The 12,969-nt window shown below is 55.4% G+C and overlaps 4 protein-coding genes across 4 annotated transcripts; all 4 read left to right on the top strand.

The window, feature by feature from the left end:
• Positions 1-3,196: 3,196 nt before the first annotated feature.
• Positions 3,197-3,609, top strand: B0H18DRAFT_1124353 (uncharacterized protein; the record flags this gene model as incomplete). Its single annotated transcript, XM_048034843.1, has 2 exons — positions 3,197-3,541; positions 3,595-3,609. The coding sequence occupies 2 exons, from the start codon at positions 3,197-3,199 to the stop codon at positions 3,607-3,609; spliced, it is 360 nt and encodes a 119-aa protein (XP_047887611.1).
• Positions 3,610-4,642: 1,033 nt separating this feature from the next.
• B0H18DRAFT_1038853 (uncharacterized protein) lies at positions 4,643-7,879 on the top strand. The gene is made up of 8 exons (XM_048030474.1): positions 4,643-4,802; positions 4,851-5,421; positions 5,474-5,591; positions 5,643-5,848; positions 5,905-6,089; positions 6,140-6,310; positions 6,361-6,711; positions 6,765-7,879. Exons 1-8 carry the CDS (start codon positions 4,728-4,730, stop codon positions 7,551-7,553), a joined length of 2,466 nt encoding a protein of 821 aa, XP_047887610.1. The 5' UTR covers positions 4,643-4,727; the 3' UTR covers positions 7,554-7,879.
• A 162-nt stretch (positions 7,880-8,041) lies between these two features.
• B0H18DRAFT_1038851 (NAD-aldehyde dehydrogenase) lies at positions 8,042-10,512 on the top strand. Its single transcript, XM_048030473.1, has 12 exons — positions 8,042-8,315; positions 8,373-8,498; positions 8,550-8,636; positions 8,689-8,770; positions 8,828-8,894; positions 8,944-9,143; positions 9,195-9,290; positions 9,348-9,826; positions 9,894-9,980; positions 10,034-10,087; positions 10,149-10,159; positions 10,211-10,512. Exons 1-12 carry the CDS (start codon positions 8,109-8,111, stop codon positions 10,326-10,328), a joined length of 1,614 nt encoding a protein of 537 aa, XP_047887609.1. The 5' UTR covers positions 8,042-8,108; the 3' UTR covers positions 10,329-10,512.
• Positions 10,513-10,750: 238 nt separating this feature from the next.
• Positions 10,751-12,751, top strand: B0H18DRAFT_1087357 (uncharacterized protein; the record flags this gene model as incomplete). The annotated part of the gene is made up of 6 exons (XM_048032160.1): positions 10,751-11,067; positions 11,455-11,495; positions 11,562-11,722; positions 11,787-12,041; positions 12,093-12,341; positions 12,386-12,751. The coding sequence occupies 6 exons, from the start codon at positions 10,751-10,753 to the stop codon at positions 12,749-12,751; spliced, it is 1,389 nt and encodes a 462-aa protein (XP_047887608.1).
• Positions 12,752-12,969: the final 218 nt, after the last annotated feature.

Here is a 12,969-nt window from a genome sequence, read left to right as displayed (position 1 = left end):
CTGGGTCTACTGCAACTACCAGCAGGACAACTGGTCGCGTCTCCTGCCCCTTGCGGAGTTTGCTTACAACAATGCTCCGAATGCGACCACCGGAATTTCGCCCTTCTTCGCCAACAAGGGTTACAATCCGGCCCTCGCTGTTCATCCCGAACGCGCCCTCACTTCCGCGCGCGCACGCGAGTTCGCTGTCAACCTCGACGAACTCCACGCCTTACTCCGGACGCACATTGCTCAGGCCCAAGCTCAGTATCAAGTCCAAGTGGACAAACACCGACTTCCGGCTCCGGACTTCAAGGTCGGAGATACGGTATATGTCAAAGCCGAGCATTTCCGTTCTATGTGTCCCGCTAAGAAGTTCTCTGAAAAGAACCTGGGCCCTTATACCATCATTGCCCAAGCAGGTTCCCATTCGTTCACCCTCCGACTTCCGGACACTATGCGCGCTGTTCACCCAGTATTCCACGTCTCCCAGCTCGAGCCTGCAACTCCGAACACCATTCCCGGACGAGTCCAGTCTCCACCTCCGCCAGTTCTTATCGACGGAGAACCGGAGTTCGAGATCTCCAAAATCCTCGACTCCAAAATTGACCGTCGTCGTCGTGCTTGCCAGCTATTATATTTCGTACGCTGGGCTGGTTATGAAGGAACTGACGAAGAGACTTCCTGGATTCTCGCTACGGAACTCGAACACGCTGCGGAGCTCGTCTCCGACTTCCATGCTGCTTATCCGAACAAGCCCGGACCTTTGGCTTCGCTATCATAAGTCACGCCGTTCACGCTTACAGGAGACAACAGAAATTATATTATATTAAAGGGCCCGGAGCCCGTACACTACTCCGCTTCACCATCCGTCTCCTCCTCCGCCTCCGGGTCGTAGTCCTCGTTGGAGTCCGTCATCTCCTCTTCTTCCTCCTCCTCCCGCATCTCCGCCAACTTCTCCAGCTTCGCGATCTTCTCCAGGCGCTTGACCATGTTGGCGAAGTACGCCGCCACGATCCGCTCCCGGCGGTTACCCTCGCGCTTCCACTCCATGCGGGCCTCCCGGACTTCGTGTCGGAGCCGTTGGACCTCCACCAGGAGGGCCTCGAAGAGCTCCGCGCTCGTCATCCCCGTGCTGGAGTCCCGCTGCCAGATGCGCCTGGCGTCGCTCAGGAGTACCTCGTACTCCTGAGCCGTGGCCTTCTTCTGGGCGGACCTTGCCTCCGACCTTGATGACCCGGCCACCGGACCCTCGACGACCTCCACGTCGGAGTCCGCGACCTCCGACCTCGACTTCTTCCCCATTTTCTTCGACTCTGCCCCCTTGTCCTTCTTTGTCCTCTTCCGGGTCGTCTCCGGCTTCTCCGTCGAACCCTTGCATGCCGCTTTGTCGCGCTGGCATGCGACGCAGGACTTCTTGCGTCCCACATTCTTGAAGACACATTCCAGGCCCTTGGCCCGGCATCGGTCGCACTCCGTGCTGTACTCCGTCAATTCCGAAAACCGGACCACGGACTTGGGTACTCACTGGGTCACACCGGGCACCTCCGGCTCTTCCGTCGCCTTGCACTTTCCCGCCCGCGCCTTCCTCAACTCCTCCGCCCTCTTCTCCTCCGCCTCCTTTTCCTCCACCACTGCACTCGCCCTCTGCTCCGCCTCGATGCGCGCAGCGCGCTCCTCCGCCTCCTTCCGCTCCCGCTCCTCCGCCTCCGCCCGCTCCTTCGCCTCCGCCTCCGCGCGTAGTCGCACCTCTTTTGCGGCTTTTGCGGCCGCGAGCTTCTTCTCCAGCTCCTCGACGTCGTCGACGGTGTTCTCGGGGTTGGTGGCGGCAATGTCGGACATGGTGAGAGCGACGGAGAGCGGGAGTGGCGAGGAGATGGTGGGGAGTGGAGGTCAAGTTGTGAAGATGCGGACTCCGAAAATTATCAGCCTTATATCCGGTCAGATCTCAGATCTCGGCCACTTGCCATCGCCTATGGATCTCAGGGGTTCGATCCAGTTGGGAGGCACTGTCACGTTCCGTGCCACCAAGGTCATTCCCGAATTCCGATTCCGTTCCTCCGTCTCCGTTCTCCGATTTCTGCTCTTATTGTCTTCGTCTATCTTATCTTCTCCCGCACTACAATTAGTGTACCGCATGGTCTCTGACTCGTACGAACAATTAGCTTATTGTATTCGCTCCGGATACTAATATCTCCGGACCTCCGTTATTGTTCTCCGTACCATTTCCTCCGACTTATTGTCTTCCGTTCACAATTAGGACTCTTAGTATAAAAGACCGAACTGTAGCACTGTTGTACTCCAGTTCGAATATCTCGTTTATCCTCGTTTAACCAATCCGATTTCCTTTCCTCCAAACTCCTGTCTGAACTCCGGACTTCCGTCCGACCTCTGTCTAGCTTCTCTCTTCTCTCTCTCGCTCTCGTCTTCTCCTCCTCCTTCCTCCGACTCTATCTCCGGACTCCGTCATAGTCCACCTCCGTCCAAGTCCAAATAGAGGACCTCGTCGAGTTCTCCCAGGGGCGTTGTTAATAGCTTCGCCAAGTCCTCACTCCACTGCGCTCCGAAACTCCGGACTTCGTAACTCCGACCTCGGACTTCGTCTCGAGCACACGATCCTAACACAGGCGATGGGTGAGGAGATAGGCGGACAGGTGAGCGATCGGGTGGGCAAATAACCGGGTAGGAGAGAGCTGACGGGCAAGCAAGCAGGCGACAGCACACGCCCACCGCGAGCGCGCTGGGCGAGTGCCCAGCACGCAAACACAGCCGACGGATGGGTGAGCAGGTGAGCGGATGGACAAGCAGGAGGGCAGGCGGACAAGCGGGGGAGGGCAGGCGGACAAGCCGGTGAGCGGACGAGCAGGCAGGTGGTCCAGAATGGGCGGATAAGCAAGCGGACAGGCAGGCCAGGCGGCGAGCGCGCAAGGAGGTGAGCGGGTAGGTAAGCGGACCAGCAGGTGCGGGAGAAAGCTGGTGGATGGGCAAGGGAGAGGACAGGCGGGCGAGAGGGACAGCGAGTGAGAGGGAACACGAGCGAGAGGGCCAGTGGACGAGGTACAGCGGGTGAGAGAACACAAGCGAGAGGGAAGCGGGCGGGTGCAGTGTGGACCAGCACCACATGCACGGTGACCGCGAGCACGCAGGGCGAATGCCCAGCGCGCAAGCACGGCCGGCGAACAGGAGGTGGGCGTGTGAGCAAACACGGGTGACCGCGATGGTGGGCAGACCCGCCCACTTGCCCGTGGACCCGCAGACCCGCCTGCACCCGTGCAAAACCCGTACCCGCCGTCGCGGTCTGTACCCGGGCGGGTACGGGTACGGGTACACCTCGGGACACCCGCGGGTGTACCCGTGCTCTGCACTAGTTGGTCCAAGCATCGCATTTTTCGGCAATGCCATTGTGACACTTACCGGCGTGAAGTGGAGCCAAATCCTGTCAAACGCACGCGAACCTCTTGCCACCGAGGACGTGGCAACCAAATTCTTGGCTGCCGAAGCATTGATCGACAACTATGACGACCTGTATTCGGACTCGTATTCCAACATTGTTGAGGATGATGTATGCTCTTCTATGCTAAGGCTCACCATCCACTGATACCCTCTGTCATACAGAACACGAAGTTTTGACCTCGTGGTGTCTGCTCGTAGCATCAATGCAGACCATCGGCACCACTGGCATGGCATTGCTTCGTACGCCCGGCGCCAAATTCCCTTACTATTCTACAGTCAATCATTCTTTGAAGCTGCTTCTAATATCTGCTAATCTCGCTTTCTGTCGACCTCACACCTCTTGTACTACTGCAGTGCACGTAGTATATTATGGACTAGTCTTCTTAGCCATGAGATGTGGCTTGAATATACTGTTTGTTTCGTATCTGGTGTCTGATCTGTCTGAACATTGTCTGATTGCCATACAGAGGTCAGTGTATCATATGTCTAATGAATGTCTCATGATAGTCTAGAATGGCTTGTATCAGACACGAATCTACTAATTGAACTTGTGTCGTCTATTTGTCCTGATCAGTCTAAATGTCTGTATAAGACCGATTAGGCGATCTTAGACGAAGTGACTGATTTGCTGATGCTGAAGATGTCAGTGATATCCTCGTCCATCCTCAGGTCTGTGTTTGGCCTGGTTGGTCTCGGAGTCGGTGACTCCAGAGTTCATGCTTGTTGTCTCATCATCCTTCTCCTTTTCCTCAGTGCTCCCTGCGTAGGTTTGCTCTATGCCTGTCATACTTGTCATTAGCTTAGGGGACCCAATGATTGAACTCGTGAGTTTTTTGAGGACTGCGTGTCCTTGACTCGGGGTTGTTGGTATTGGCGCCAGAGTCTCCAGCCTCACTCGTGTTTTTCCCTCAACCTGGTGGCCTTGGTTTTTTGGATTACCCTCGTGTGTGCATGTAGGATAGGGCTGGTGCCTATGATCTCCGCCGACCCCCTCTTGGGTCTCTTTGACTCTACTCATCTACCGGTTTTCTCTATTTTCCGAGTATGGGAAAAGTCGAGATGGATGTGGTAGTGGTGAGAGGCCAGCAGCTCAGATACCATGTCGCGTTTGTTGTGGAGAATAAGAACGATTAAGCGCCCGTGATGGCGGGGCCACGTGGACGGGCGCGCTGGGGACGGGTCGCAGTGGACGTGGTCGGGGCACGGGAGGCACAGCCTGAACTGTGAACATCGCCTTTGTCACGCTCTGCTGCACACGTTGACCCACTGGCCACATCACTTTACTTCTCTTTGCTATGAAGAAGCTATTCGGCCGCGATAAGTCGAAACCCAAGCTCGCTCCTTCCGACATCGGCTCAGGCGTACCAGATGTAGGTGAACTGGCTTTGGCCAGTACTAGGCTCACTCGTGGTGCTCAGAGCTATATTTCATCTGTGAGCGCGGCTCAAGGGCATGAGAGATCTCGGTCGGGTACTCCACAACCTTCCGAGGAACATTGGCATGTCGTCGACAGTGATGCACAATCCTACTCAGTCCGCTCCACCGTCTCAGCGTCCTACTCTCCCCCATTGGCCTCCTCAATAGCTCCCTCCCACATATCTACCCCTCGCGCTCTTCCATCGCTTTCTGCAGCACCATCTCCGGCGGTCAACGCAAAACAAAGCCAGAAGGACCGCGATCGAGAGCAGCCGCTACTGCGCAAGAAAGCACCGAATGGTCATGCTCACGGCGCGCTGGCCGCTGTTGGCATCCTCAAGGCTCTGGATCCACATCTCGAAGTTCACAACACCTCTGAACTGTCCGAGGACAACATGACAGAAATATCGACCCGTGAGGATAGGAAAGAGCGGAAAGGGTTCTGGGAACGGAAAGATAAGGACCGTGAACGAGACAAGGACAGGGACCGAGAGAGAGAGAAGGATCGAGAGAGGGGACGCGAGCGAGACCGCAGAGATGACGATGCACCGGCTGAGCTCACGCGCATGATCGGTATGCTAGTATCTTCACAGCGGTGTTTTGTCTATTCATTGATCTCCACAAGGCTACTTGACAGCAACAGCTTCGGAAGATTGGTCGCTCGTATTGGAGGTGTGCGAGAGGGCATCATCTAGTGAACCCAACGCCAAAGAGGCGGCCAAAGCCCTCCGCCGTGAGTTCAAGTGAGGCTCAGCTTGCTGTCGATCCTCCTGTCACTGACTGCATTCGTGGAGATATGCCGAACCGACTGCCCAGTTGTCGGCCGCACGGCTCTGGGCGATCATGCTACGGAATTCCTCTGCTGTCTTCACTCATCAATGTACATCTCGCAAGTTCCTCGACACTTTGGAAGATGTCGTCACGTCGTCACGCACATCGCCTGTGGTTCGTGAGCGTTTGCTCGAGGTTCTAGCTGCTGCGGCATATGCGAGTTCAGCTGGTGGGAGCATTGCTTTGCTCGACTCTACAACGACCGCTAATTCATCTGGTGCATAGGCAGTAAGGAGGCAGCCTTTCGATCACTCTGGAAGAAGGTCAAGCCCGCAGACAAACCCGATGACGGTGTTCCTATTGACACTGGTGACGCGATGTTCAGCCCACCTACTCCGAGACATCCCTCGCAAAAGTCCCAAACAACACCAGACCCTTCATCGCTGGCCGGATCCAGACCTCCACTAACGGTATGGCCAAGTATGAATCGCTGTTACTCTGTGGGCTGAACTTGCTATAGGTGATGCCCAACAAAACCAGAACGTCCTCCCGTAGTCAGGTTATTCCTCCGGAGGAAGACATGCGACGTCTCTTTCAGGAGTGCAAGGTCGGCCGCGGCAACGCTTCACTTCTGTCCGAAGCGCTTGCATTCGCCAGACCGGAGGATCTAAAACTCAAGGAGATCATACGAGTGCGCTCTCTGTACCAAAGGCTGTAAATTTCTCATTAATGGCTACGCAGGAGTTCTACGCACGCTGTCGTGCATCACAAGAGCTCGTTTCTGCGCAGATACCTTGGGCGTTTGCGCAGGCGGAACGGTCACGCCAAGCAGCGGGGCGCAGAGGCCAGCCGAATAGTGGTACTAGGCCGTCGACGGACTCGCGCACCCCCAACCGTACAGACTCACAAGTCTCCTTATCAACCATATCATCTACTGGCGAGTTGACACAGGAAGAACAGCTACTTGCCGCTTTGTTGGCCGCCAACGAGGACTTGATGGAGGCTTTGCGCTTGTATGACGACCTGGAACGTGTTGGCATGGAACGTGAAGCGGAGGAACGGAGCCGTAAAGAAACAAGGATGGATCGAAGCGTGAGATTGCCTGTTCCTATCGCAGATTCGCTCGCTCAACGATTTGCATACAGCACCTTCGTTATGAAGATCTGGATCATTCATACTTGGAACCAGGAGAAGCTCATCACGCTGGTGCATCGTCATCACGCAGTCCATCTCCTTCATCTCCTTCATTGTCTTCCGCACCATCCTTCGTCATTACAACGGTGACGCCTGCTCAATCACATCCCCTGCCACCTATCCCTTCAAATACGACGACACCGACCGCAAAACACCATCAGGCGCCCCCTATTACTACTCAAGGCTCTATTCAATCTCTCGCTCCCCCTCCTCATGCACCACTAGGACCGCGTTCGCCCGCTCATAGCACCGGCCCGCAATCGCGGACACCTTCGCCGGAACGCGCATCCTTGAAACAGTCTGTCCCGCGCAGCTCATTGGACTCTGCTCCCGGCTCGCTTGCTCGAGACATGAACAGGCTCAGCGTACACAACAGGGACAACCCTGAGGATATGCACGGGACACCTGTCAGACTCAGCGCAAAAGCTCTCGGAAAACGAAGGCAGATCGACCCAACAGAGTCTGACCGTGCGTGTCTCATTGTCGCATTTCTCGTCGTGGTGTCGTTGTGCTCATCAATGTGTGCAGGCGGCTTCGATCCAGATGATATCTTCTACGACAATGCAGACGATCAGTCTCGCCAGAACGACGATTCGCTCGAATCGGACTCGGACGATGGGCGACATCATCGGTGGCATCAGCCTGTGCAATATGTCTACGACGCTGCCGCAGAGCGCACGCAAGAGAGGATTCGACAAGGAAGAGTCGCTGCGGCTGCTCTGGTCGGCAGCGTGCATTGATCGGTTGATGTAGAGGGTTGGGAGAGGTGTGTCGTTACGCCCTCGGGCCCCTGTTATCTAGTGCCTTCTCAACGTGCAGTTGCTTGGTCTTTGCGAAAGCACTGTCATTGAGCTATGAGCTATCATGTCTGCAGTCGCGCATTTGCTGTTAGTTCGTCTGTGCAATAACTTATTACATGGACGGTGGATTGGGGGTTGTACAGGTACTCAAATATCTGAAGCAGGGCATCGAGGATAAGGCTTAGCGTGTACGGTAGAACTATGCATATATACCACTTATGTTCATTCCTATTTCGCCAAGTTCAATGCCAGAATATTATCCTGGTCGCCCCATTGCCATATATTGGTGGGTCGGAATTGGCCGAAGGATGACAGGCGTTCAGTAGCGATGGGATCTTGCTGATGCGGGGAAAGTCAACCGGTACGGATCATACAGTGGGCGGCTACACCGCTACAGAGGTCGCCTGAGGCAGTTGTCACGATGTACCGCTCGTTACAATCGCACATATATATTACGTCGACCATCCTACCTTCCGCCTATAGAACTTCAAGACGATGATGTTCCCTAGGAGGGCCCTGGCAGTCGTGCACCGACAGTATGTCCGAGAACTGTCCACTCGTGCGTCGGCGGTGCTCTCCGCTGTTGGTATTCCTGCAGATGGTGAGCTGCCCGGTGTGTATCATGGGGAATGGGTGGGCTCTGGGGATATTCTCGAGAGCGTATGTCCCACAACTGGTGAGGTCCTGGCGCGCGTTCGCTCCGTAGGTGCTCTGCATACTTTCTGAAATCACAGTGCTTAAGTGCTCCTGCGAACATAGGCTTCCCCTCAAGAACTTCAGACAGCATTGGAGAAGTCCAAGGAGGCATACACTTGGTTCAGAACGATGCCAGCTCCGAAGAGGGGAGAGATACTCCGGCAAATCAGGGAGGCGTTGGCTACGAAGGTCTGCCATGTCGTACGCTCTTGTGCACCGGCTAATATACCTCTCGTGTAGCGTGATGAGTTAGGTGCGCTCGTATCCCTCGAGATGGGAAAAATCAAGACAGAGGGAACTGGCGAGGTGCAAGAGTTTATTGACATAGTGCGCGAACATCCGTCTTACAGCTTTGTTGCGCGCTGAAGTGGGAACACAGGCTGACTACGCCGTTGGTCTGTCACGCATGATGAATGGTCGAGTCGTTGCCTCTGAGAGAGCAGGGCATAGTATTCTCGAAGGTACAGTTTCCTCTGTCATACTGCAAAGCATGAGTTATATGCTCACACTCATTCCAGTCCCCAACCCTTTGGGTGTTGTCGCGGTCCTCTCTGCCTTTAACTTCCCGGTGGCTGTCTACGGATGGTAATGATGGTGCTCTAAATGAACGTTTTACCTCTCTCACGCCGGACAGGAACTTGGCACTCTCACTCGCTGCTGGCAATGCCACGCTCTGGAAGCCCTCTCCGAGTACCTCACTCTGTTCGATTGCTATCACGAAAATTATCTCGGGAGTACTGGAGAGGAATGGCATACCAGGTGCTGTTGCTGGACTTGTAACCGGAGGGAAGAGTGTCGGCGAAGCGGTCGTCGAAAGTCAGGACGTTGATATGGGTGGGTCTATCCGCTAAAATCGGACATACAAAAACCGACATGCTGGAACAGTATCCTTCACTGGCAGCGAAGCTGTTGGTCGACAAGTAGGTAAGGTAGTACAGAGTCGCTTCGGAAAGGTGCTGCTCGAACTTGGCGGAAACAATGGCAAGTCACCGTTTCCAACTCGTTCTACCGTGAGCTGACGCTACGGGTTCCACCTAGCATCCATAATCATGCCCGATGCCGACCTCGACCTCGCAGTGCCTGCTGTCTTCTTCGGTGCTGTCGGGACGGCTGGACAGCGCTGCACTTCCACGAGAAGGCTGTATCTGCACCGGGACATCGCCCCAGCCTTCATCGAACGTCTTCAGTCACTCTACGCGACCATTCGCCCAGGGGATCCACTCGATCAAGCGACCCTCCTCGGCCCCCTGCACACGCGCGCTGCAGTGGGGATCTACTCTAACGCCGTGGACCGTTTGCGCAAGGAGGGTGCCCAGATCCTCGCCGGTGGCACGCCGTACCAAGGCTTGGCGAAGCCGCTCGACGGCGGTAACTTCGTCATGCCGACCATCGCGGTACCGACTTCAGTCAACGTGAAGGACGCCGTGTGGAGTCGGGAGACGTTCGCACCTGTGCTCTGTGTCGGCGTATTTGACGAACTCGAACAGGCGATTGCGTGGAACAACGGTGCTCCCCAGGTAATTCGTCCCTTGGGAAGTTGTATGGCTATGGAGAGTATGAGACAGACTGACGTGCTCTACCTAGGGATTGAGCAGTAGCTTATGGACGAGGGATCTGCGCAATGTTGGTAAGTGGATCGGGCCAGCGGGGTCCGATGCGGGCATTGTCAACGTAAGCTTCGTCAATAATTCTGCGCATATACATCCGAATGATCGAATCGCCAGGTGAACGTCGGCACAAGCGGCGCTGAAATTGGGGCAGCTTTCGGAGGGAACAAGGTAAGACTAGCGCAGCTCGAATACCTTTTGACTGAATGTGTCTGCCCTGTGAATTTGGTAGAGCACTGGATGGTATGTGGTGTCTCTCAAACATGGACACCTTTATACTGAGATTATGTCCAGGGGTCGTGAGTCGGGCGGCGATGCCTGGAAACAATACGTGCGCTGGAGTGCTTGCACCATCAACTTCTCAGACGAAGCCCCGCTCGCTCAAGGCGTGCAATTCTCTCCTACGGCGTGAACGGCCGGCAAGCGTGATCTTCTGGGACGGTCTCAGTCGGGGGCCCTGCGAAGGATTACCTCTGGTACGACTTGAGGCTTGTCCCCGAATATCGAGTTCTCTTCGTGACATCTTCGGTGATCATTACCTCCAATTGTTGATACATACAATAGTCGCAGCAGGCCGAATACTGCACTTACTATATTTGTAAATCAGCAGCTGTGGAATGTATCTTGATTGCACGTGACTTCAGGCCTAGTAGCGAGGCACCCGGGAGCCGAGACACTGCGACCCCTTTCCTCTCGCCATATCCCTCAGGCTTCGCTCACTTTGACCATGCCTGCTGCACTCGAGGATGATATCTACGACGGTAGGCGAAAGGGAACCCTCAACGTGCCTCACAGCGCTGAGTATTTGCAGACCTCTATGGCGATAGCACGGACATGAAAGAACCCGCATCTCAAGCCTCCTCGCCGACACAACATGCTTTTCATGAAGCAAAGTCACTACAGTCACCGCTAGAGGAGACCAAAACTCCGACAGGAGTTAGCTCTTTGCCAGCAAAACCATCCCAGTCTGAACTATCCTATTCGGCGCAAATCGCACAACAATTCTCTGCATACAAGCAGACTCCTGCACAGGAACGACAGAGCAGATCTTCGACGTCGCAGCCGTCGGGCGGAAACGACTCGTCGAACAATTCCCTTCAAGATGCCTCTGGTAGGCGGGCTGTGAGGCCGTCAGAGATGAAAGACGAAGGGTGAGTGCTTCCCCCTGTTCTGTCGAGCTCGTACAGGCGTACTGGATTGGACGACGCACGCATACATGGATATCTGGTACTTCACGAGTCAGACACGCTACGTGACACCTACAGTTCTGGCTTCGTATCGTCTAACACCATACGGTTGTTGTCGCTACTGTTACGCACCGTACGACTGTGCTGTGTCTCTGCCTCTGTCTCCCTCTCTCGTGCGTCTATGTTCCTAGCCTGTCTGCAATGCCTCGCCGCCTGCTCTCCTTACGACACCGACTAATCGCTTTCGACACAATCCATGGTACTCCTCAACATGTCACCGTACTTGTCTTCGCTACGATAACCGGACAATGCTATTATCAACAATTCTCTACTCGGTGCCTACATATCCAGCAAACTGTTCGTCGGTGGCCTGAGTTGGGATACAACTGATGGTACTCGTTGGTTCTGTCGATCTTGATCCTGCCATGCTGATTGTTGCCCTCACGTGCGTTAATCAGAGGGTCTGAGAAAATACTTCTCAGAGTTCGGCGACGTTGAAGACTGCACCATTCTACGTGACCAGGATGGACGCTCGCGAGGGTTCGCCTTCCTTACCTTCAAAGAACCGAGCTCCGTGAATACCGTGATGACACGAGAACACATTCTCGACGGGAAATCGGTAGGTAGATGCATTCAGAGCTCTATGGTCGCGCACTCACCGGTGTACTGCGACCTCTCCATAGATTGACCCAAAGCGAGCCATTCCTCGAGAGGAGCATCTCCGTAACACACGCTACTTTGTCGGTGGCTTATCGCATGTCACGGCGTCCGACTCAATGCGAGCATTCTTCTCGTCATTCGGCAAGGTCGTCGATTGCACTGTCATGGTCGACCGAGAGACCGGTCGGTCAAAGGGCTTCGGTTTCGTCACATTCGAGGATGCGAGCAACACCGACCAGCTCGTCGGTCGAAGCGACTTGATACTCGACGACAAAGCGGTATGTTGTCCGTACCCCGTGGATTACTCCAAGGCTCACGCCCAGCCACAGATCGAGGTAAAGGTTGCACAACCGCGCAATCAACGCGACCAATCTCGCATGGGCCGAACGACACGCGAGTCGACATACGAGGCCGGAGCAAACAGCATGGGTTTCCAGGCGGCGCAGCGGCCAGCCGTGAACCCCCAGCAGATGTCCATGCTGATGATGGGGCAGCTCCCCATGATGGGCGGCACCATGCCCATGGGCATGAATCCGATGGGCGCAGGCATGGGCATGGGCATGGGCATGGCAACACGAGTGGTGGTGGCGGTGGCATGGGCATGATGCCCATGAGCCCGCAGATGGGGGGCTTCGGCGGGATGAGCGGCGGCGGCGGGATGGGCTCACCAATGGGGGCCGGCATGGGCGGCGGTATGAACGCTTCCCGGGGCATGGGCATGGCGAACATGGGCAGCAACATGGGCGGCGGCAACTTGCGGATGGGCATGGGCCCCATGGGGATGAACACGCAGAACATGGGCATGATGCGAAACTTTATGAACAATGGGGGTCCGATGATGAGGCAGGGCATGGGGATGATGGGCGGCATGGGCGGGGGCATGAGCCCTATGGCACGGGGGAGGGGAAGTCCGATGATGAATGCGGGCGTGGGCCCGACAAGGAACGCCGTGCGGGGACAACATGGGTACCATCCCTATGCTCGGTAGTGGGATGGCCTATAATGCAGCTTTTATTGTATGTGGCTCTACGCTTCGTCATTTTTATAGTCAACCGTATCTTAAATAGCATCGTAGTCTGTTGATCGTATGCTCGCTAGGCTGATAGACCGTCCTCACGTCTCTTGGGAGCACAGTAGGCTCGTATATTTCAATGTCACAGGGGGGTTGATATGCACGATGCGCAGAGTTGGCCTGCCATAGCCTAT

Source organism: Fomitopsis serialis (genome assembly GCF_022376445.1).
Source record: "Fomitopsis serialis strain Sig1Antser10 chromosome Unknown B0H18scaffold_121, whole genome shotgun sequence".
NCBI classification, from domain to species: domain Eukaryota; kingdom Fungi; phylum Basidiomycota; class Agaricomycetes; order Polyporales; family Fomitopsidaceae; genus Fomitopsis; species Fomitopsis serialis.
Note: the sequence above shows the minus strand (reverse complement) of the source record. Positions and strands in the feature narration are given on the sequence as shown.